The 23,818-nt window shown below is 35.9% G+C and overlaps 1 protein-coding gene across 2 annotated transcripts in view; it reads right to left on the bottom strand.

Moving 5' to 3' along the window:
* The window catches only part of PTH2R (parathyroid hormone 2 receptor), an 88,213-nt gene that overhangs the window by 49,758 nt on the left and 14,637 nt on the right, over positions 1–23,818 (bottom strand). The window contains exons 2-4 of one of the 2 annotated variants that reach the window (XM_047770479.1): positions 9,904–10,006; positions 2,329–2,439; positions 2,090–2,211 (exon numbers count right to left, since the gene is read on the bottom strand). In XM_047770479.1, the coding sequence (XP_047626435.1) occupies positions 2,090–2,211; positions 2,329–2,439; positions 9,904–10,006 (336 nt within the window). Of the gene's footprint in view, positions 1–2,089; positions 2,212–2,328; positions 2,440–9,903; positions 10,007–23,818 lie in introns of those variants that run through there. The other variant, XM_047770480.1, reaches the window with a different exon arrangement.

Below are 23,818 nucleotides of genomic sequence, written 5' to 3'. Positions count from 1 at the left end.
ACTCTTTTTGAAGTTTCTTAATACATGTTACTATATTGCTGTCCAAAAGTTCTTAGTCTTTAGACATAAGATATATAGTAATTTCTATAGCATGCTACTGTTTTAAATCTCATACTCTAAAACATTTAATAACTTCATGGTCTATCATAAAACTTCCTTCCCTTTTTTATTAACAGTAATACCTCATTTTGTCAAGTCAATAATATGGAAACTATTATGGATGGATTTTTAGATATCTCTCACTGGAGTTTCCTGGTGAACTAGTGGTTAAGGACTCCACATTGTCACTGCTGTGGCTCCATTTCAATCCCTGGCCAAGGAACTTCTGCATGCCACAGGCATGGCCAAATAAATAAATATCTTAGTCTTTGCTGCCATATAAAGATGTAGCATTTATTCCAAATACACACATTTTCCATTTTTACTTTTTGTTTCCTACACAAAAACTTTGATTGTGACTAGTAATAATTAATATCTCATTAAAAAGTAGTATCATTTTGCCCTACAAAATCTTCAGGAGATATCCAGTTGTTTATTAGGGGGTATTTACTTAAGTTTTTTTCAAAATACTGCTTAAGAATTATAAACAATAATAAACACTCTTTATATTTTAAAATAAGGGGATAAAATTACTTACTCTAGCAAAATTAATCAAATTTTTCAGTTAACTTTTAAATCACGTTTATATAAAATAGTGCATATCTTAAGTACTTTACTATTTTGAGTCTCAGAATACACAGTAATCAAAAGGATTGGTTATAATATTAGAGTTCAAGGTAAATAAAACTATAATTTAATGACCATTTAAAAGCTGTAAAAGACTTTCATTTGTCATCATTTAATGTGAAAATTCATAATGGAGTACACTAAATACTATGAATGCTTATTTACATCATTGAAAGTGAAATTATTTTGAAGTATGTTATATCAACTCCGTTACTGGCTTTGGTTCCATTGTAGAGGACATAATAATCTCTTCACATTGACTAATCTTATCTGAGAAGCATATCAATATTGAAATATAAAACTGAGGTATTTCAGCAACATACTAAAGAGTCATTAATGTGGTAGTACTTTCTTTGCGTTAGAAAAAAAGTTAAGAAAGTTCTGGCTACAGTACAAAATCAAACAAAGAAATATGCAACTCACCACTTTTCCTGCCACTGCTCTCCCTCCCCCGCACCAGAAAATATCTTCAAGCATAACGAAAAATATCTCATGTTGGGAGAGTTTGTGTATCATAATTGTTCTTAGGGTCTTCTTAAAAATCATTTATACATCAATTTATCATGTTCACTCCTAGCATCATACACATATCAGCATGCATTTTGCTCAGGAGGTCTGAGCGACAGGAATATAAGAATGACTTTTAATCTACCACGTATAACCTAAAAGTAACTATCTAGACGTTTTTAAAGTTTACATATGACAACCATACTGGAAACAACATTGATAAAGAATTTGGGGATTAGGGCTCTGCTTTAGAACCTGCCATGATCAAGCTGTGTCACTTTTACCAACACTTAATCTCTGGTTCCGAATTGACTCATGTGTGTCAAATTAAGGTATTGTATGAGAAGACCCATGGGATACTCCTTGCTCATCTTTAATTCTACAACTCTAATTTTTCATATGCTAATGAAATCACCTACTGGCAAATCTTCTGAGATGGAAAATACATCTCTAAAATACAAAGCTCCTCCAGGTCCCCATATAGAGTGAGATGAAATGTAGTCATTCAGAGGTAACCAAGAAAAAAATTATGAATAATGTCACTGACTATTTATTTGGATTTCTATACATAATATAGCATCATATAATGTAATATAAATATAGTATAACAGACACATATTTATAAGCATATACGTATATATCTCAACCAGGTAACTCTAACCTAAAGAAAATATCAAAATGTTTCAGGTCCTAGACCTTTCCTTAATGAGGGATCTGAAAAGATTCCAACCGTGCTTTTATTTTTTTTTATCTTTGTGTCAAATACATAGTGGTTATACATAGTGGCTGACATTCAAGAATTGCATGTAAACATTTGTTTTCCCTTAGAGGTTCACAAATGCAAAAATACCATTACCTTTCCTATGCTGATATCCGGCTGCAGAAAGCGAAGACAGTCTGAATAATTAGCCCATGTTTTATTTAAACCATGCATAAAATCCCATGTTCCATTGGGGTTACAGTGTCGGAAAGCAACTCCTGCAAAGACATGAAGAAAAACACTGAGATTGCTCAGGTCTCATGGGATCCATTACAAAAATAAATAAATAAAGTAAATTTCTACTACAAATTTATCATTTCAGAAAAAGTCGATACCTTTATGATTGAAATCATAAATATAAGAAGGGCATGGGACGGCTGACATTTTCCCCACTGTTCCTCTAGGCCAACAAATGAGTCCATCCCATTCTGGAAAACAACTTCCCTCTGATAAGGAAAAAAATTAAAAAGCAAATAAACAAAAATGCAGTTGGAACCAGAAAGTTAATACATTCAAAAGAGAAAAATTTCAGGTCACTGCCTATAGCAAAATATAAAACAAATTGGTAGCTTTGGAAAATAAAAATGGGGTAGATATGATACAAACATCCCAAAATTCATCTGCCTAGCCTCATCAAAGGCTCATTAATAGGAACATTTGATTTGCATAAATTAAACATACTTTAGTGATTCCAATACATGAGTCATAGCCATTAATATATAAGAAACATCAGAATTCATTGAGAATGATTTCTGTTAGTAAAATTCTTCTACCATAGTTGCTGTTGCATTTTTTACCCTGGATTTTTAAAAATCACTGTTAAAAAATACAACACATGAAATAGATTGAGCTTCGTGGATAAGCTCGAAGATTTGGGTTTGCATTTTTACCAATAATTAGTAATTTCTTTGAGTCTAACACTCAAACAGAATTCTCACATGTTCTACTCACTCGAGATGAATCCAGAACCCCATCACTTCTCACAATCTCCATGGCCACTCCCCACCAAGGCACCACATCTCCAACTTGAATTACTCCCATGGCCTCCACCTGGTCTTCCTGATTCCATTCTTGCCCTTCTCTCATCTGTTCTGCATGAAATAGTCCAAAATCCTGCAAAGACTTCCCATCTCGCTCCGAGCAAAAGACAAGTCTTTCCAGTGCCTTAAGGCCCTACATAATTGGCTCCCTCCCCCAGTTTATCCTCTACCCACCCACCCCCACCTACACTCCTTATCCTCTTTCCTGCTATATTTTTCACCTGAGCTTTCATCACTTTCCACTGTTAAATGTTATTTCATTACTGTTTTCTTAAACCATAGGATTTAAGGACCCTGAGGGTGCAGAATTTTGTCTGCTTTGTTTCCCGCATTTGCCACCCTGTATTTTTCAGGGCTCTCCTCCATTAGTTATGCATCAAACATCCGAGAAGAGAGCCTATCACCCATGTCATACTCCAACTTCCCCAAAAGATACTACTTTTCATGCATGCTGTATCCCTTTTCCATTGCTACCATGACAAATACCACAAACTTAGTGGCTTCAAATACCCCAACTTTATTATCTCATTATTTCTCTAGGTCAGCAGCCTGGAGCACCGAGCTGGATTTCTGCTTATAAAACTCACAAAGCTGAATTAGGGCCTAGGATGGGGTTTGGTGCTTTCTAAGACTCTAGAGGAAATTCAGTTCCCTTACTCATTCCAATTGTTGGCAGAATTCAGTTCTTAGCAGTATAAGACCAAGATTCCCATTTCCTTCCTGGCTGTCAGCTGAGGGCTATTCCCAAATTCTGGAAGCAACTTGCATTCCTTTGCTTGTGGCCCCCTTCCTTCATCTTCAAAGTCAGCAAGGGAAGTCAAGTCCATTTCACATTTCAAATCTCTCCTCCACTCTTTTTTTTCACTGACTGACCCTTCTGCCTTTCTCTTTCACTTTTAAGAACCGATGTGACTATATTACACCCATCTAAATAATCCAGGATAATCTTCCTACTTTAAGGTCCATGAACTTAACTCCACCTGCAATGTCCCTTTGCCATGTACTATAACATACACAAGCATAACACTAGATATTAGGGTTTGGACATCTCTGAAGGGACATTATTCTGCTACCACAAGTACTACCCATTATAACTTTCGTTTTTTTAGTTACCAATTATACTAACTGTAGCTGAAGATTTTTGTTCTGGCTAATGTTCATTATGTCAAATTGTTTGTTCAGTTCTGAATAATCAGCACAATAGAACCTCATGCAAACCCTGATTTCTACAGAAAAGAATTCAGAATGAAATTAACATGTTAGTGTCCACCATATTCTATGGAAACAAATTTTGTTTTGTGGGCTGCTGATGCAATAAGACAATGAACTCCCTCACCCACACTGTTCACATAAAAGAGAGTGTTTTCTTGGAAACAGTCTTACTTTGCTCTCATAATAAAAGCCTGGGCTTTACATATTGTACGCAACCCAGGAACTCATCACGCTGGCTCCTGCTACTATGTACAGCATCACTTGCATCTTTCCACCATTTCTACCTGCCTTGTGTTTGTTTCCAGTTCTCATTAATACAGTGTAATGAATCAATCTCTTCCATCAACTTTGCCCTAGATACTCTTCCATGTCTTGATAGCATTCCTGTTGGCTTCCCATTCACTTTGTCTTTAACAGGTCATGCATCCTTATTTATCTGGATCTAATCCTTTATCAAATATCTATTGTGCAACCCACATAAACTGCACCCAGACATTTATTCTTGTGTTCTTGTAACTAGTTGTCCCTCTGAAATGTATGCTGCAATGTTACATTTTCTGACAAGAGTTAGTCATATGATGGACAAAGGTCATCGAAGTATAAAAGCCAAGGACTGGTTTATTCTATAATTATGTAGTTTTTAAACTGCAATGGAGAAAAACCTGCTGATATTTTCCTCATGCTTTAAAAGGAATACTTTTTTGTCCCCTAAAAGATACCAGCCCACACACATCCACTCATAAACATATGCCAAAATTCAGAAAACTAATACCCCCACAAAAGAATGTTTCTGTGGATTATAATCATCTCTCTGGTGGCTCTTTGACAAAGAGAAGAATAAATATTCACAAAAGGTTGAAAAGATTGGGAAAGCCATGCCTGCAAACAGATAATACAGAGATCTTAATTAACATCTTCTCTTTGATCATCATTTCACATTCTATGTGAGTAAATACTTACATTATTTAGCAAGAAACGAATTGTCTGATGAATCACCAAATTCCCTTTATAAATTAACACCGTTAATTGCAATCCCTGTAATCTTTTGTGTGTACCACTGGTCATTAGTGAATCTTGTCAAACCATGATATTTACACAGAGAAATCTGAAATTTGGATCATCTGACTCTTTTTAGTTCTATAGTACCCATAACACAATATGACCAGACAGCTGTGAAATGAAACTGGGACCACTAATATTTAGGGTTTTGTTTTTAAACACTTCAGTAGTTTTATAGCTAGTACTCTCATTTATATATTCTTTTCTTTCTTTCACGGACATGAGAAAAATTTTTATTTTCTAATAAAATTTTTTCAAAATATAATATACCCACACCTAGAATTCACAGTTGGTAATATTTTACCATATTTATTTCATCTAAGTTATTTTTGGCTGTGGTATTTTAAAGTAAGTTGTAGACAGCATAACAGCTCACTGCTAAAGGTTTTGATATACATCTCTCAATTTTAGAAGAATTTAAAAGTGAAAACGTCTTAAATTAGCTAAGTGAATCCAAAATGTCATTTAGTTCTTTACACTTGCAAAGAGAAGAAATGTTGAGTCAATGTATCTATAATTAGACATTCCTCATTGAAAGGTAGGCCAGAGTTTGACCAGACTTAATTCTCTCCTATTTGAATGGAGAACGATCTCAAAGAAAGTACCCTTTCTCTTTTAATATTTATTCATCGACATGTTTCCCATGATTTATACCATCATTAATTTTAGACGTTACATAAGTTCAAATCTAGATCATTCATTGTTTTTATGTGTGGTGTTTTTATGTGCTCTTGTGGTGTGTAACTGATTCACAGCTGCTTGTCTTCGCCCATCCTATTTCCTCTGCCTAGAATGTCTTTTTACTTCCTCCTCTACACATATAATTCCTACTCTTTTATTTTAAGATTACTCCTCCAGAAAGCTTTCTCTGATTCCTTCCTGATGAAGATGCTCTTTAGTGATTCCATAGTTGTGATACCTCTGTTATTAAACTTACACACCATTTGAAAGGTGTCTATTTCCCTGACTAAATCATCATTTTCATGGGGTAAGGACAGAATTTGATTCATTTTATCCAGAGATCCCTATAGAAGCAACATAACTGTAAGCACATAATACATTTGTTGAATTGTTAAAGGGACACTAAAGACGGTAATGCTGGACTAGAAAATCTCTAGGATATCCTCCTGCTCAAAATTTCATGAAACATCATAGAAAACAATTCATTTGGCCTCATAGATAACAATCATTATAAATTCCTTCATTTTTTTTCTCAATGAATTTATCACATCTGTAGTTGAATAATGATCGTCACAGTCCAATTTCACAGGATTTCCATCCCACAACCCAAGCACATCCCCCCACCCTCCAAACTGTCTCCTCCAGAGACCATAAGTTTTTCAATGTCTGTGAGTCAGCATCTGTTCTGCAAAGAAGTTCCGTCTGTCCTTTTTTCAGATCCCACATGTCCGTGAAAGCATTGGATGTTGGTGTCTCATTGTATGGCTTACTTCACTTAGCATGATAATTTCTAGGTCCATCCATGTTGGTAAAAAAGCTGGTATTTTGTTCATTTTAATGGCTGAGTAATATTCCATTGTGTATATGTACCACAGCTTCTTGATCCACTTCTCTGTCGATGGACGTTGAGGTTGTTTCCATGTCTTGGCTATTGAAAATAGTGCTGCAATGAACATCGGAGTACCTGTGTCTTTGTTAGTCATGGTTTTCTCTGGATAGACGCCCAGGAGTGGGATTGCTGGATCAAATGGTAGTTCTATTTTTAGTGTTCTGAGGAATCTCCATACTGTTTTCCACAGTGGTTGCACCAATTTACAATCCCACCAACAGTGTACTAGGGTTCCTTTTCTCCACACCCTCTCCAGCACTTACTGTTTGTAGACTTTTGGATGATGGCCATTCTGGCTGGTGTAAGGTGCTACCTCATAGTGGTTTTGTTTTCATTTCTATAATAATGAGTGATGTTGAACATCTTTTCATGTGTTTTTTGGCCATCTGTATGTCTTCTTTGGAGAACTGTCTCTTCAGATCTTCTGCCCATTTTTTTGATGGGGTTGTTTGTTTTTTGGTATGGAGCTGCAGAAGGTGTTTATAAATTTTGGAGATTAATCCCTTGTTAGCTGATTCACTTATATATGTAAATATATATATATATATGTAAAATTCTAGGTTAATCACTAAAGAATTAAATATTTTAGGAGTTCCCGTCGTGGCGCAGTGGTTAACGAATCCAACTAGGAACCATGAGGTTGCGGGTTTGGTCCCTGCCCTTGCTCAGTGGGTTAATGATCCGGCGTTGCCGTGAGCTGTGGTGTAGGTTGCAGACGCGGCTCGGATCCCGCGTTGCTGTGGCTCTGGCGTAGGCCGGTGGCTACAGCTCCGATTCAACCCCTAGCCTGGGAACCTCCATATGCCGCGGGAGCGGCCCAAGAAATAGCAACAACAACAACAACAAAAGACAAAAAAAAAAGAATTAAATATTTTAATTAAATGTTTTATATATATGTTATATATATATCTAGGTTATTCTAGGTTAATCACTAAAGAATTAAATATTTTAATTAAATGTTATATATATATGTGTGTTATATATATATATCTTCCAAGTTGTAGGGAAAGAGAGGATTAAATAAGGCTAAAATTCTCAATCATTTCAAAAGATGCCTACAGAAGGTAAAGGTGGGGAGTGTAATGGACACATAGGAAGAGCTGGTGAAATGAAAAGCCCAAATAAGATGTTAAAATTAAATTCAAATACTGTATATTAATAATCAAAATTAATGTAATTCACTAAACTCTTCAGTTAATAGACAAAGTCTATTAGAATGAATAACAAGAAAAAGTCCACCTCTGTCTTTTTTATAAAAAATATTCACAAACCATATGTACACAGAAAAGTTTAATAAAAGAATGGATAAAGATAAGGTACTCTCATTTACTGGATGTAGAATGTCGATTTTGCAAAATGAAAAATTTCTGGTGATTGGTTTGTACAACAATGTGAATACACTTAACACTACTGAACTACACACTTAAAAGCATTTAAAATGATTAATTTGGAGCTCCCTGATGGTTAAGGATTCAGTATTGTCACTGCTATGGTGTGGGATCAGTCCCTGGCCTGGGAACTTCCACTTGCTGCAGGTGCAGGAAAAAAAAAAAAAAGATGACTAATTTAATGTTATGTATATTGTACCATAATTAGGGATTTTTAAAGATGGGGAAAGACGTGCAAAGCAGCTACCAAATGAGAGAAATAAACTAATGTTGTTTGTTAAATATTGCTATTTTTAATATGACAATCCTATATTATATATGTTTAAATATTTAAAGCAAATATAAACTAGAAATAAAGAGGGCTGCTTCGTACCAAACCTTCCATTGATTTACCAGGAAATATAATATTTGTAAACTTGTATATACCAAAAAACATATTTTCAAAATATATGAAGCAAAAAATTCATTATCATAGTGGGATACTTTAAGATACACACATCGGAAAAAGTCAAGTATTTGAAAAATCATGGATACAGAATACATGAACCATACAACCAATAAGCTTAACCTAGTGGACACTATAAACACTTGTATTCAGACTGGACAAGACACATTCCTTTGAGGACCCCATGAAATATTTATCAAAATTGACATCAATATAAGCCATTAAGTCTCAACACACTATTAAAACTCATTATCATGCAGGCCATATTCTTTGATCATAACCAGTAGAGAAATCAATCACAATTTGTTTTAATATTTAGAGATTAGAACAAAGCAGATGTCGAACTATATATTTTATTATGGGGCATAGCTTTAAGGATGTTACTATATTCAGATTGTTGGGAGTTTAGGGTGCTCAGTAAATAGCACCTCCCTCTTTTTAAAAATTATCTTTGAATATATTCAACTATCAAGGTAAGGCATTTCCCTATATAAAACATTATAATTTCCCCACCGCTCCAATCCAATAAATAACTTTATTCAGTGGTCCCAATGAGAACCGTGAGTGACCACCAGACCCCAAGGGAACACAAGCCACAGGTCCCTGTGCAGCTGCAAGGGCAGAGGCACCCCAAAACACCAACACCACCACAAGCTCATCTGTAGTTCTGCAGTTCTGTTTTTATAGTTTGCCACTTGAATTCAGAACTAATTGAGAAATTACATAAGGAGTAAGGCAGATGGAGATCAAATAATTATTTTTATTAAGAAGAAAGTCTTTTGGAGAACGTGACTTATGTATGAATGAGTGGGTCTTGCTCCTTTGACTTGTACATACTACCTAAAACTGCCAGTGATACCCACAAGTACAGAGCCTGCTCCTCCAAGCTTGTTGCATGGCCAAGGGCAAACCAGTATGCATGCTCTCCACACACAGATCTCGGAGAGGGGTCTGAGGAAGAGGCTGATGTGCACATGCCCAGTCTATTCCCAAACTCTCAAACTAGGCAAGTCACTCCTGTAGGGAGGGAAGGGCTGGTGGGTTAAAGAGATGAAAAGAGTCTTATTCCACTATATGCCTCTCCACATGGAAACATGGAATGAATGACTAGGAACTTCCTACTACTCACTAAGGAGGAAATCTGCAATCTTTGTGAGGGCGGGGCACTTGGGGGACAGTTTTCTCAGCATCTTTACCTCCTTCCTGGAGCTGGGCTGTGATGTTGAGTTCACACTGCATTTTAGCTTTCAGCACAAGGACAATCTGCTCCTCTATAGTAATGGTGCCATCAGAATCCAGCTGCAGACATGAACAAAAACAGAGAAAAGCATGTCCATTACTTTTTTTATTTCTATTTTTATTTATCTTTTTTTTTTTTGTCTTTTTGCCATTTCTTGGGCTGCTCCCGTGGCATATGGGGGTTTCCAGGCTAGGGATTGAACTGGAGCTGTAGCCACCGGCCTACACCAGAGCCACAGCAACTTGGGATCTGAGCCGCGTCTGCAACCTACACCACAGCTCATGGCCTACGTCTGCAACCTACACCACAGCTACACCTGGCCACTGAGCAAGGCCAGGGATCGAACCCACAACCTCATGGATCCTAGTCGGACTCGTTAACTACTGCGCCACGACGGGAACTCCGTCCACTACTTTTTTTAAAAGCCATAATACAACCTTTCATTATTTCACCTTCTAATATAATTGAAAATTAGTTATGATATCAAGCTACCAAAACAGATCTTTCTCTGTATCAGAATCCAAATTCCATCAATGTATAAGATTTTATAAAAATCATACTTTCACCTGATTAGCCTAAAGGAAAAAATACCATTTTTTAAATTAAAAATATCCCCAGAAAATGGTAATTTATTTATTTTGTTGTTGTTGTTGTTGTTGTTGTTGCTATTTCTTGGGCCGCTCCCGCCGGCATATGGAGGTTCCCAGGCTAGGGGTTGAATCGGAGCTGTAGCCTCTGGCCTATGCCAGAGCCACAGCAACGCGGGATCCGAGCCGCGTCTGCAACCTACACCACAGCTCACGGCAACGCTGGATCGTTAACCCACTGAGCAAGGGCAGGGACCGAACCCGCAACCTCATGGTTCCTGGTCGGATTCATTAACCACTGCGCCACAACGGGAACTCCAGAAAATGGTAATTTAATAAGGTAACAATTAAACCTAACTCTTAGGTAACTGTATTAGATATATCTGTATTATCAGAAAAAAATAATAAATAGATTAAAAATTTCCTGGAATGTTACAAAGACTCAATATTTTATTAATTCTCTTAAAATATGTCAATTACATACACAGAAAGGAGAAATGGACTATTTAGCTCTACTGAAAAATTACCATTGAAATCTGAGCAAATCATTCCATGTTTGGGGGCTTCGGTTTACTCATCTATGAAATAACAGAGTTACACCAAACGATCTCCAGTTAACTTTTTGCCTTTTTTCTTCCAGCTTCATTAAGATATTATTGACAAATAACATAAGTAAGTTTAAGGTGTGCTTGTAATGATTTGATACATTTATATATGGTGAATACATTTATATATGGTGACATGACTACCACAAAACTGTCAGTTAACACCTCCTTCCCCACATAATTTCCTTCTCTATTCAGGGTTTTTTTATGGTTTCACATGAATTTTAAGATTGTTTGCTCTATTTCTGAGAAAAATGCCAGTGGAATTCTTACAGGGATTGCATTGAGCCTCTAGATGGCTTTTGACAGTATGGACATTTTTAACAATATTAATTTTTTTGATCCATAAACATGCAATATCTTCCCCTTTTTTATGTCTTCTTTAATTTTCTTCATCAAAGTCTCATAATTTTCAGTGTACAGATATTTCACCTTTTTGGTTAAACTTATTCCTGAGTATTTTATTATCTTTTATTCTACCATAAATGAAATTGCTTTATTTTCTTCAAATAAAACACCTCTCGAGAAAACCTCATGTATTGGGAGTTCCTGTTGTGTCTTAGCAGTAACGAACCAGACTAGTATCCATGAGGATGCAGGTTTGATCCCCGGCCTTGTTCAGCGGGTTACAGATCTGGCCTTGCCATGAGCTGTGGTGTAGGTCACAGATGCAGCTGGGATCCCACATTGCTGTGGCTGTGGTATAGGCCAGTGGCTACAGCTACGATTCAACCCCTAGCCTGGGAACTTCCATGTGCCATGAATGTAGCCCTAAAAAAAAGCAAAAAGAAAGAAAAGAAAACCTCATGTATTAAAATATATATATTTATAAGTAAATATATATATACATACATACATACACACTAGCAGAACTTCCCTGGCTGAAGCTTAGGGAAAGACAACTGCAAAATCACACTGTCTCACTAATCTGAACCTTTCTTTATACTAGAACTTCCTCTGAAAAACCACAGGGCTTTTCAAAGCATTGCCAGAAAAATCACTATTAATAGGAATATAAAGATGCCTAACAGCATTTTATAGGATGCCAACACAATTTTCCTTTCTACCAGATATCTTTCATTAGATATCTTGACACCTTTTCCCACCCTGGAGCATGTTTCTAACATACAACACATGAATAATAAATGTTTGTCGGATGAATTCATCTAGATTTGGCTTTAACCCCACTAGCATGGAAAGGAAATTCTATTGTTGGAAAACTTCAAGTTCAAGGAAATATATTTCAAATACGGTGAAACATTCCTAAGTATTTGTTCAAAGTATGGTGCTTAGACTACTTGAATCTGATGCCTATGTAAAAACACAGATTCTTAGGCTGCACAGCACACTCAGTGAATCAGAATTTATTTCTAGAGATAGAGACTGGTAATCCTCACATTTCACGGGAATCCCTGGTGATTCCTGTGCACTTCAATGGGTTTGAGAACCAACATATTCGAAGGTACAAGTTGATAGTGAAGCCCATTCTATTAGTCAAGGTTCAATCACAGAAGCAGAACTATTAAGAGACTGAGATGGATTATAGATAAATAGGCAGAGATAGAACTAGTGATAAAGATAGAAACAGAATAAAGTATTTGCTAAAGGGATTTGATCTCTACAGCTGTGGGAGCTAGTTAAACAGTCTCCAAAAGGCTAATTTTTTTGTCTGATGCTGGAACTAGGAATCTGCAGGTCAGATAGTCAAAAAGAGAAGGTGTAAAAAGGAGAGTGAAAACAAGATGGAACCCTGAGCGTAAGCTGGAAATCATGAGGACACACTGGAATTCACATGAATTTTCAGTACCTCCAACCTTCATGATGTGGGTGTCTAGTAGGAGAAGCTGGCCCTCTCATCACAGACCTAAAAACACACTTGGCCCAGGAATCAGGGAAATTAGAGGAGAACTGGGAAAAAGATGAAGTAGTTGCAGGCTCGGTTGCTATCCTATTCCAATGACATACATAAACCAGCAGACAAGCAACAATGTCTGGGAGATATATAAATGCCTGCCTTGACCACCTGAGTGTGAAAAACAAAATGGCTGCTGCTTCGCCTCTGCCCTCAAACATGTATGTGTTATCTACAGCTGTGTAACAAATTAACCCAAAACTTTCTGGCATAAAACACTAAACATTACTTTTCTCACAGCTTAGGAGAGGCTTAGCTGGGTGATTGTAGCTTAGTCTCTTATAAGGTTTCAGTCAAGACTTCAGCCATAGATGCTGTTAACTAAAGACTTGACCAGGACTAAAGGATTCACTCCCAAGATGGCCCACTTACATGGCTATTAGCAGAGGGCCTCAGTTCCTCCATATGATTCTCTCTATATGGGTGCTTGACTGTCTACATGACAACTAGCTTCCTACAGAGTAAGTGGTTCCAGAGAGAAAGCCACGAGAAAGCCACAATGCCTGTTATGACCCAATCTCAGATACCACATAGTCAATCCCAACATATTCTATTGGTTAAAAGCAAGTCACCAACTTTCACTCAAAGTGAGAGGAATTAGTATCTACCTCCTAAAGAAGGTATCAACAAATCGGTAAACATATTTTTTTGGTCTTTTTGTCTTTTTAGCACCACACCCTCAGCATATGGAGGTTCCCAGGCTAAGGGTCCAATTGGAGATGTAGCTGCCGGCCTACACCAGAGCCATAGCAACACGGGATCCAAGCTGGGTCTGTGACCTACACCATAGGTCATGGCAGTGCCGGATCCTTAACTCACTGAGCAAGGCCAGGGATCGAAGCCACATCCTCATGGATGCTAGTTGGGTCACTAACTTCTGACATGATGGAACTCCTGCAAACATATTTTTAAACAATCAAAATTTTCTGCTGGTGGTCAGCTATTGTCTAGAACAAGAATAGTGAAAACTGTGTTTACTGTGGATTTACTAACAATAATAGGGTCCAGAGCTTTGCTTTTCTGTTTTCTGTTAAGGACTTAGAGATTCCTAAATCAAATGTGATGATAAAACCTATCAATTTACCTAAATTGACAAACTCCCAATAATGCAATCTTTTGCAAATCCCAAATCTTTCATTTCAGGCTGCAAATGAACTTATTCTCTAGAGTCATTCTTTAGGGAAAGTGGGAGAACAAATCTTTTTATGTTGTGCAATAAGACATTATGGACTGAACATCAGAAATAGAAAGACGTTTACATTACCAGCCATCGGAATTATACTCAGAGATTATTGATAATTACGATTTTAAATGACATGTGAAATTATAGACTGGGAAGTTATACTGAAATGGAGGCTACAGAAAGGATACCTATCATAAAGAACTAGTTTTAGCATCAAAAAATTGCCTTATTCCTAAGAATTAGGAATTTATTATTTCCTAATATATTGAGAGTAGATCAAGTAAATAGGCATATAGTTTTAGATTTCTGGATAGTATTCATAGTTCAAAGCCCATAGTTATTTTAATGTGAAGGAAGAAAATAATCCAAAACTAATTTTTTGGATTGGAACACACATCACAATTTAGTTATCAGGCTGACACAATGCAGATTCTGAGCTAAAAGTGAGCCATAAAAATAAAAAAAGGAGAATGAAATGGAAAAAGATGATTCATCTGAGTAAGCACAGGAAAAATTGAGCTCTTCCCATTTATTCTCCAGAAACAGTTAGTCATCATTCAAGATGTTTGGGTATTCGTTTTGTTTTGTTTTTTTCTTTTATTTTTCTCCTGGCTGTTTTTTCAGTTCAATAGTTACTTTCTTTTTACTTCAAACCCAGAAAACACCAGGTAATCTGTGATCAAGTTTCAGAACGATAAATCTGATTCAGAGAAATCTGACCTCAGTTATTAAACATGAACATTTCAAATCACCCCTTATTCTATTTTTACCTGAATAAATTTGTTTTTGTTTCCTTTTGTGCAGATTTAGCCTTTTTACTGAGATAACATTTTCAGGAACATAATCATCATATAAACTACAGCTCTAAAAACTGTGGCCAGGTTTGCAGGAGCAAGTTTGATTAGCATGTGCTCACTGACAATCTGTAGTCATTAAGTTCATCTTTATTCATTTCAAGTAACAGTAAGAAAATGTTTGTTTTTTTATATTGTTTTATTGTTTTCTCTTCTGCCTTTGTTACAGAAACACGTGTTCTTTACCATAAAGGGACATTAAAATCACAGTGTACTTACAACAGAAAAGTAATTTTCATATTCAATCTCTATTACTCCCAAAACAACAATTGCATTGAAAACAAAGCAGTACATTTAGAAATACAGGTGTTGGTAATTTTCCCCGGACAAGTGGTCATTTACAATTTGAAATGAAATGTTGAATTTCAATCTGTCACATATTTGATGGCTAAAAGAAGCCCTAATTTGAGCATGTATATTTTATTGCAAGTACCTAAAGTTATCCTTGTAGATATAATTGTTCATGTCAGAATATGTGAATCTTCATAATTACAATATTCACATTTGGTCCATTTTCAAGCCAACATGAATTCATAAATTAGATGTAGTATTAAAAAGAAGCATTCTGGAACTTCTGTTTCTGGCATTGATGGAGTATACATATTTCCCTATATTCCTCCCAATAAGTAGAACTAAAACTCTGGACATTATGTATAGAATGAACATAAGATGATTCTGAAAAGTGGAGAACAAAAATCAGACCAGCTGGAGACTTCAGATCCTGAAGAACAATACTGCAGTAAATTCTCTGGGTTTCTTTTTTTTTTTTAAGTTTGACTGTCTCTGGGTTTTCTTTTTATCTCATATAGTCCCAACTTGGAGAAGCAGGCAGGTCTAAAACACCAATAGGAATTAACCAAAAAAAAAAAAAAAGGCCTCAAGAAACCCTGCTCTCTATTACAAAGAAAGAACATGGGTGGCCTGACAAGACAAAAAAACTTTTAGACAATAACAACTTGTCCCAAGCCAAACATCACACTAAAACTGCAGTCCTATCCCAACCCACACCCACCCAAGGTCAAGTGGAGAGTCAACTCCCCTGCATCCACCCTGGAATGGTTTCAGAGCAAGGTGAAGAGCCAGGACTTCTAACCCACAGTGGTCTGTAACAGGGTCCTAACGGTACCTCCTGCTCTGGGTCTCAGTGGAGATTTTTGTGGGGAGTGTAGACTTCCAACTCGAGTTAGCAGTAACAGGAGCCCCTTCCTCCCCCTGACTGGGGTGGTGGCAGAGAAGACCCAATGGAGAGCCAGTCTAGTAACAATGAGGCCACCCTATTGTGGTATTGGTGGAGTCTGTGCAGACCACATGAGGAGCAGAATTTACACCTCCACCCAGCAGTAACAAGGAACTCACCACCTTGAGTGGGACAGCTGGCCAGGAAAACGCAACTTCTACCTTCTACTGAGCAGTAACAAAGCAATATTCTCATTTTCCCAGCTATATTAACACCAGGTAAAGTGGACTTCTGAGCAAACAAATTACCAAAGACCAAAAGGGACACTATATAATGATAAAGGGGTCATTCTCCCAAGAAGACATAGCTATCCTAAATGCTCACACATCAAAAAACAGAAAAATATGTGAAGCAAAAACTGATAGAACTGAAAGAAGAAACAGACAAATCCACAATTATACTTGGAGACTTCAGTATTTCTCCCTGTGTTGATAGAACTAGACAGAAAAATCAACAAAGGTATAGAAGAATTCAACAAAGCCATCAACAAAAAGGACCTAGCAATCATTTATAGAACATTTCACTCTACAGCTCAGAATACACATTTTTCTCAAGTATTCACAGAGAATATATACCAAAGTAGATCACATCCCAGGCCATAAAACAGATCTTAGCAAGTTTAAAACTGAAATCATACAGAATATGTTCTCAGATCACAGTGGAATCAAACTAGAAATCAGTAACAGAAAGATATTCCTTTACACCATACACAAAAATAAACTCAAAATGGATTAAAGATCTAGACACAAGTCAGGATACTATAAAACTCTTGGGGTCAAACATAGAACACTCCTTGACATAAATTGCAGCAACATGTTTTTTAATCCACCTCCCAGAGTAATGAAAATAAAAACAAAAATAAACAAATGAGACTTAACTCAAAAACTTTTGCACAGCAAAGAAAACCATTTGAAAAATGAAAAGATAACCCATAGAATGAAAGAAAATCTTTGCAAATGAAGAGACCAGCAAGGAATTAATCTCCAAATATATCAAGAAAAAAACAAATCAAAAAAATGGTCAGAGGATCTAAATAGACATTTCTCAAAGAAGACAGGCATTTGGCCCAAAAGTCCATGAAAAGATGCTTAACATCACTAATTATTAGAGAAATGCAAATCAAAAAGACCATGAGGTATCACCTCACACCAGCCAGAATAGCCATCATCAAAACGTTTACAAACAATAAATGCTGAAGACTGCGTGGAAAAAAGGGAACTCTCCTACACTGTTGGGGAGAATGTAAATTGGTGCAACAACTATGGAAAACAGTATGGCGATTCCTTAAAAAAGTAAACATAGAACTACCATATAACCTGGCAATCCCACTCCTGGGCACACAACTGGAGGAAACCATAATTTAAAAAGATACATGCACCTCAATGTTCATTGCAGCACTCTTTACAATATCCAAGACATGGAAGCAACCTAAATGTTCATCAAAAGAGGACTGGATGAAGAAGATGTGGTACATATTTACAACAGAATGTTAATTGGCCATAAAAACAAAATAATGTCATTTGTAGCAACATGGATGGATTTAGAGATTATCATACTAAGTGAACTACATCAGACAGAGGATAACTATCATATGAAAGCACTAATATGTGGAATCTAATAAAAAATTATACAAAAGAACTTACAAAACAGAAACAGACTCATAGATTTTAAAACCAAAACTTTTGATTGCCAAAGGGAAAATGTTGGAGGGAGGGGTATACTAGGAGGTTGGGATTAACATATACACACTACCATATATAAAATAGGTAAGTAACAGGACCTACTGTATAGCAGAGAGAAATCTACTCAAAACTTTGTAGTGACCTAGATGGGAAAAAAATCTAGAAAAGGCTGGATATATGTATATGCATATCTGATTCACTTTGCTGTACACCTGCAACTACTGCAACTTTGTAACTATATTTCTGTAAAATTTAAATTTAAAAAATGTTTTAAGGAGTTCCGGTTGTGACACAGCAGAAACAAATCTGACTAGTATCCACGAGGATGCAGGTTCGATCCCTGGCCTCGCTCAGTGGGTCAGGAATCCAGTGTTGCTGTGCTGTAGGTTGCAAACATGGCTCAGATCCTGCATTGCTGTGGCTGTGGTGTAGGCTGACAGCTATAGCTCGGATTCGACTCCTAGCCTGGGAACTTCCATATGCCACAGGTGTGGCCCTAAAAAGCCAAAAAATATAAATAAATAAATAAATAAACAAACAAACAAACAAACAGGAAAATCTCCAAACATTGGAAACTAAGTAATACACTTGAAAATAATCCTTGGGTCAAAAGGAGATCTCAAGGGAAACTTTAAAAAAATACACTGTACTAAGTGAAAATGAAAATACATCTGAAAATGCGTAGAACACAGATAAAGCAATGCTGAGAGAAATTTACAGTACTAAAAACCTCTATCAGAAAAGAAGAAAAGTCTTACATCAACCATATAACATCCCACCTCAAGAATCTAATTGGATAAGACCAAAGCAAATAGTAGGAAGCGTATAACAAAGATTTTTTTAAAAAGGAATCAGTGAAATTGAAACAAAAACGATAGAGACTATCAGTGAAACAAAGAGGTGGCTCTTTGAAATGATAATGAAGTTGACAAACTTTTAGCAAGCAGACGAAAAAGAGAGAAGAAGAAATTACAGAAGTAGAGGACAGATTAGCGGTTGCCAAGGGTTGAAGAGTAAGGAGTGGAAAGGAAGTGAGTGTGGCTGTAAATGGGCAACAGAGGCATCCGTGTGGGCGTGGAAATGTTCTCTATCTTGACTGTATGATGTTAATGTGCTGGTGTGACACTGCACGACAGTTTCGTGAGATGTTACCACTGGGGGGAACTGGGTAAAGGATACTTGGTTTTCTACTTTTTGTCACTGCATATGAATCTACAATATCTCAATGAGTTAATTTTTCAGAAAGAACTATTTTGTCCTGACTCTAAAAAACACAATATGTAAAAACACGACCTCATTCTAATACATGAAGATTTGCCACAATGTGGTTGTTAAAAAAAAAAAAGTAAATGAGATTTGTTAAAATATGATTATTCTATAGTTCTGCAAAAATATTTCCTTCATAAAGCCAAGTTTCTTTAATATACATAATGGCCTTTTCAAAAATTTTTATAATATTCATATATCAAATTCAACTTTAATATGGAAAGGATTAAAAGAATATTTTTATTGAATTATGCTGAGGAGTGGGATCTGGGTAGCTGCTGACCCTTAGAGCAGGGCTGGTAGGCAGCTCCTAGGACATAAAAAAGAAGAAAAAAAAAGAATATGCTTAAAGAGAATAAATTTCCCTTGAGACTGGATGTTCTATTTTCTACAGTCCAAAAGAAGGATGAACTGGTCTATGATAATGCATTTTGCTTGGAACTTAGGGTTTCTCATATGCTCTAGTATTGATGTGTTATACAGTAAGTTTTATTAACTCTCTACTCCATGCTTTGACACAGGCCTCAAAAGAATTCATACAGACCTATTAATATTTTATTTTACTTTCTTAAATTCTGACATCACTCTCAAGAGTACAATTCCCTTGAGAGGGGCCAAAGTTTTTATATTTTAAAGGGAGTTTGAAAATGAAACATGTTTTTAATTATGTAGAATTTATTTTCTATAATATTGGTCAGAATAGAGAAAGGACTCTGCCATAATAAACTAACAGCTTTGGGAGAAATACTATTGAACAATACACCTTTAAATCACCAACTATAAAAATGTTCCCCATTTGTCTTTTTTTAATTAAAAGAAAAATAATACATATGAAATACAAAGATAAATACAAAAAAAAACCCCACAAAAGTATCCATACTTCTCAAGTATTTTAATTTTTTTCACAAATTGACCTCTACCTCAGAACTAAATCTCAAGAGCAGGCATTTGTACACTTGGCTGTAAACTATAAAACTCCCCATGACCCTGTTCATAGGAGAAGCAAATAGAAAATGGTTTAGGAATAAAACTTACCTCTTCGTCTATAGCATGGCTTATAAACAGTTAAGATGAAGCATTAGGAATGTGATCCCATAGAGCTGTCATCCTTCATACCTATTATTCATCCTTTCTCTTTCCTTTTAACCACATGGATTTATTGTAGGTGTTTATAGAGTTCCAATTACTAATTAGAAACAAAGCACAGTAGTTTTTTTAAGAGTCATATAATGATTACAGAGACAGAATACAGATTAGTGGTTGTTGGGTACTCAGTGGGGGGTGGGGAGGCAAGAAAGGAGAAGGAAGTAATTATGGCTTTAAAAGGGGAACAGGAGGGATTTCTGTGCTGAAACAGCTCTGTATCTTGGCTTTGGAGGTGCATGCATTTACAGGTGATAAAATTGCATAAAAATACACACACAAAGGAGTATGTGTAAAACCAGTGCGATCTGGAGTTCCCACGGTGGCTCAGCAGTAATGAAACTGACTGGTATCCTTGAGGACAGTGTGAGTTGCTGTGGCTGTGGTGTAGGCCAGCAGCTACAGCTCTGATTCAATCCCTAGCCTGGGAACTTCCATGTACCATGGGTATGGCCCTAAAAAGACAAAAAAAAAAGAGAGAGATCTGAATAAAATAGGCAGATTATATAGATGTCAATTTCAGGCTTGGGATATTGTACCACAGTTTTAAAGATTTTACCACTGGGATAAAATGTATGGAAGGTATACAGTATCTTTGTATTATTGTTTACACTGCATGTGGCTCAATAATTTTCCCAAAATAGTTTTAAAATCATATAATAGTTTTGTTGAATGACTATAGCCATAAGAGAAAGACCAACTAAGTTTTAAATAAGCAAAAATTAAGTGAAATATAATCTACAAATTATGCTCAAATACATTAAGACTATTTGGCAAAGAATTTGAGTGCAAATGAAATCATGCATTAGGTTGTTCCCCATAATTTATAGGTTTTCCAGAGCTTCCAGAATCTGAATCCTCTGGGTCACAGAAGCTGAGGCCCATTGAACCACGCCCCTAGGAAAGATTTCCGGCTCTTTCCAGAGCGACCCCGGAGCAATCTATGTACAGAATTAAGCCCCTGAAATTGTGCTAAACTATTTGATTTAAATACTGGTCTATCTAGGGCTGAAAACCTAGCAGTGTAGATTCCCATTAATAATGAATGATTTGCTGTATCCTAATCCTGCTAAACATACAGCTCCTCTGCAAATGTAGTAGTAGCAACATGTGTTTGTGAATTAAGCCCTTGGTGTATCAGGTTTATGAGCCTAATTGTCAACAGGCTATCACTTTATCATGTCATGGAAATTAAAAAAAAAAAAAACTTATAGGCTTCTACAAGCATGAAAGATTCCCTATTTTCTCAAAAAAAAAAACACACAAAAAAACAAGAAAACCAATTAGAAATCAGAATTTTAAAATTCCCACTTATTACTATATATCCTAAACAAGCTCAATTAATCGTCAACTAGTTTAAAATAACCCCTTTGGCAGTTAAAGGAGGTAACTGTGCATACCTTCCTCAAAAGTAATTCACTTATGTTACAAAATGTTGCCATCAAAATACAAATCCAAAATTAGTCAAATTAAGAAACATACACACAAGATCAAACAGGTTTGTGCAACATTTACCCAAGTTAAAAACTCCATTACCTATCTCAGTGAGGTTGGCCTGAGATTTTCAGTTATTAAAAAAAAAAAAAAAACTGCTTTAAAAGCCTAATTAGCCAGATTAGTATATCTAAAATGGCTTTCAAGCACTCCACATTATGAACCCGAGAGGTTTGCTGTGAATGTAGAAAAGCTGATACTTGCTTTGAATTGGGGTGCCTGCAATTATGAGGAAATACATGGCTTCAAATATTTCTAAAATAAAATTGAGCTTGGTGGGGAAACTTCCACTCCACATATAACAGTCATTACACACATGTTAGAGGATTGGATCAAGACTGTACAATTCATTTTATCTTTTCTTTAGGAGATAGTGAAAGAAGCTGAAGCAAAATAATTGGTGTATCATCATTTAGCATGGTGCCTGGATTCTGTGAAAAAGATTGGCAGATTTCCTTCTCCAGATGTTGGAGAACAGACATTATAACCAAGAATATGTGTTTTAATATCAAGCAAATCTGGGTGTGAATTGTTATGAGACGTAAACTTTTGGAGCACTTTTCTGAACTTGAGTTACCTCATTTGTAAAACTGGGGAAATAGTTGTTCTAAACCTTGTATCTATCACCACAGATCATTTTCACCTATTCTTGGATTTTATATAAATGGAATCATTCAGCATGTATTTTTTAGCATCTTCTTTTTGCATAATGTGGTTGGGATTCATCCATGTCATTACATAGATTGTTGATCTTTATTTGAGTCATATTCTATTCTATGAATACACTACAACTACACTTGTTAGCTACTATAAGTTAGGTGTTCTAAACTTTCACGTACATCGTTTTCTTTTCTCTGTGAAAAATGTATGAGTAGGACTGCTAGGGAATAGTGATGAGATACATTTCACTTTGAATCTGCCAAAATTTCTCAAAAGTGATGTACCATTTTACATTGCCACTAGAAATATATGTGACTTCAGGTACATCTCTCCAGCATTTGATGACATCCTCTCCAGTATTTGATGTTGTTACACTTTTTGATTACAGCCATTCTAGAGGCTGTAATAGTATCTTATTGTGATTTTAATTTACACTTTATGTGTTTAATGGCCATTCCTATTATCATCTGTTCCAAAGTGATCAATTCTTTTGCTAATATTTTAATTGAATTTGTCTTTTACTTGTCTTTAAATACTAGTACTATGTTACTGATCATATAAAAATGTGTATTGGTTACCTATTTGTGGTGAATTATTCTTTTCTCTTTGGTATTTTTTAATCTTGAGTTTACCACTATACAATTCTAACATTTAACTTTCTTTCTGATTAGGTTTCCAGGGTACATATTTAGTTAGCCTTTTGAACTAACCTTTCTGAAAAATAAGGAAATTAGTACACTTTCATCTTCTCTCAATTTTTGCCTATACCCAAGTCTTCTAAGCTAACTGTTCTGTGTATATCCGTTCACAGCTTTTCCATGGTTACACAAATATATTCTTCAGGTTATTAGTTACAAATTCTACATTCTTTTGCTTGTCTTTCAAGAGTACTTCTTTAACATCTACCTTGCAGCAAAAATTATAGTCTGTGTTTAAGTTACCACTTTTTAATCTTTTTATTCAATTATCTTGCCTTCATATATTGCTGCATAAGGAACAATTTATTCATATTGTCTTTGCCTGAAAACTAGAGATCCCTCTCCATTGCCTTCAATTATCTCAGGAGGAGAAAACAGAAGACTAAGACTTGCATAAAGGGGTTTTTTTCACCTTTGTAAGAGTTTTTTAATTCTCTATGGGGGACTTACGGTTCTGCACATTTGACATTCAATAATTTTGAAGAGAGTTGGAAAAATTTATTAATTTTTCCCAGGACATGGTTAGACCTCCTAATTTACAGATTCATAT

Source organism: Phacochoerus africanus, chromosome 3 (genome assembly GCF_016906955.1).
Source record: "Phacochoerus africanus isolate WHEZ1 chromosome 3, ROS_Pafr_v1, whole genome shotgun sequence".
Lineage (NCBI taxonomy): Eukaryota > Metazoa > Chordata > Mammalia > Artiodactyla > Suidae > Phacochoerus > Phacochoerus africanus.
Note: the sequence above shows the minus strand (reverse complement) of the source record. Positions and strands in the feature narration are given on the sequence as shown.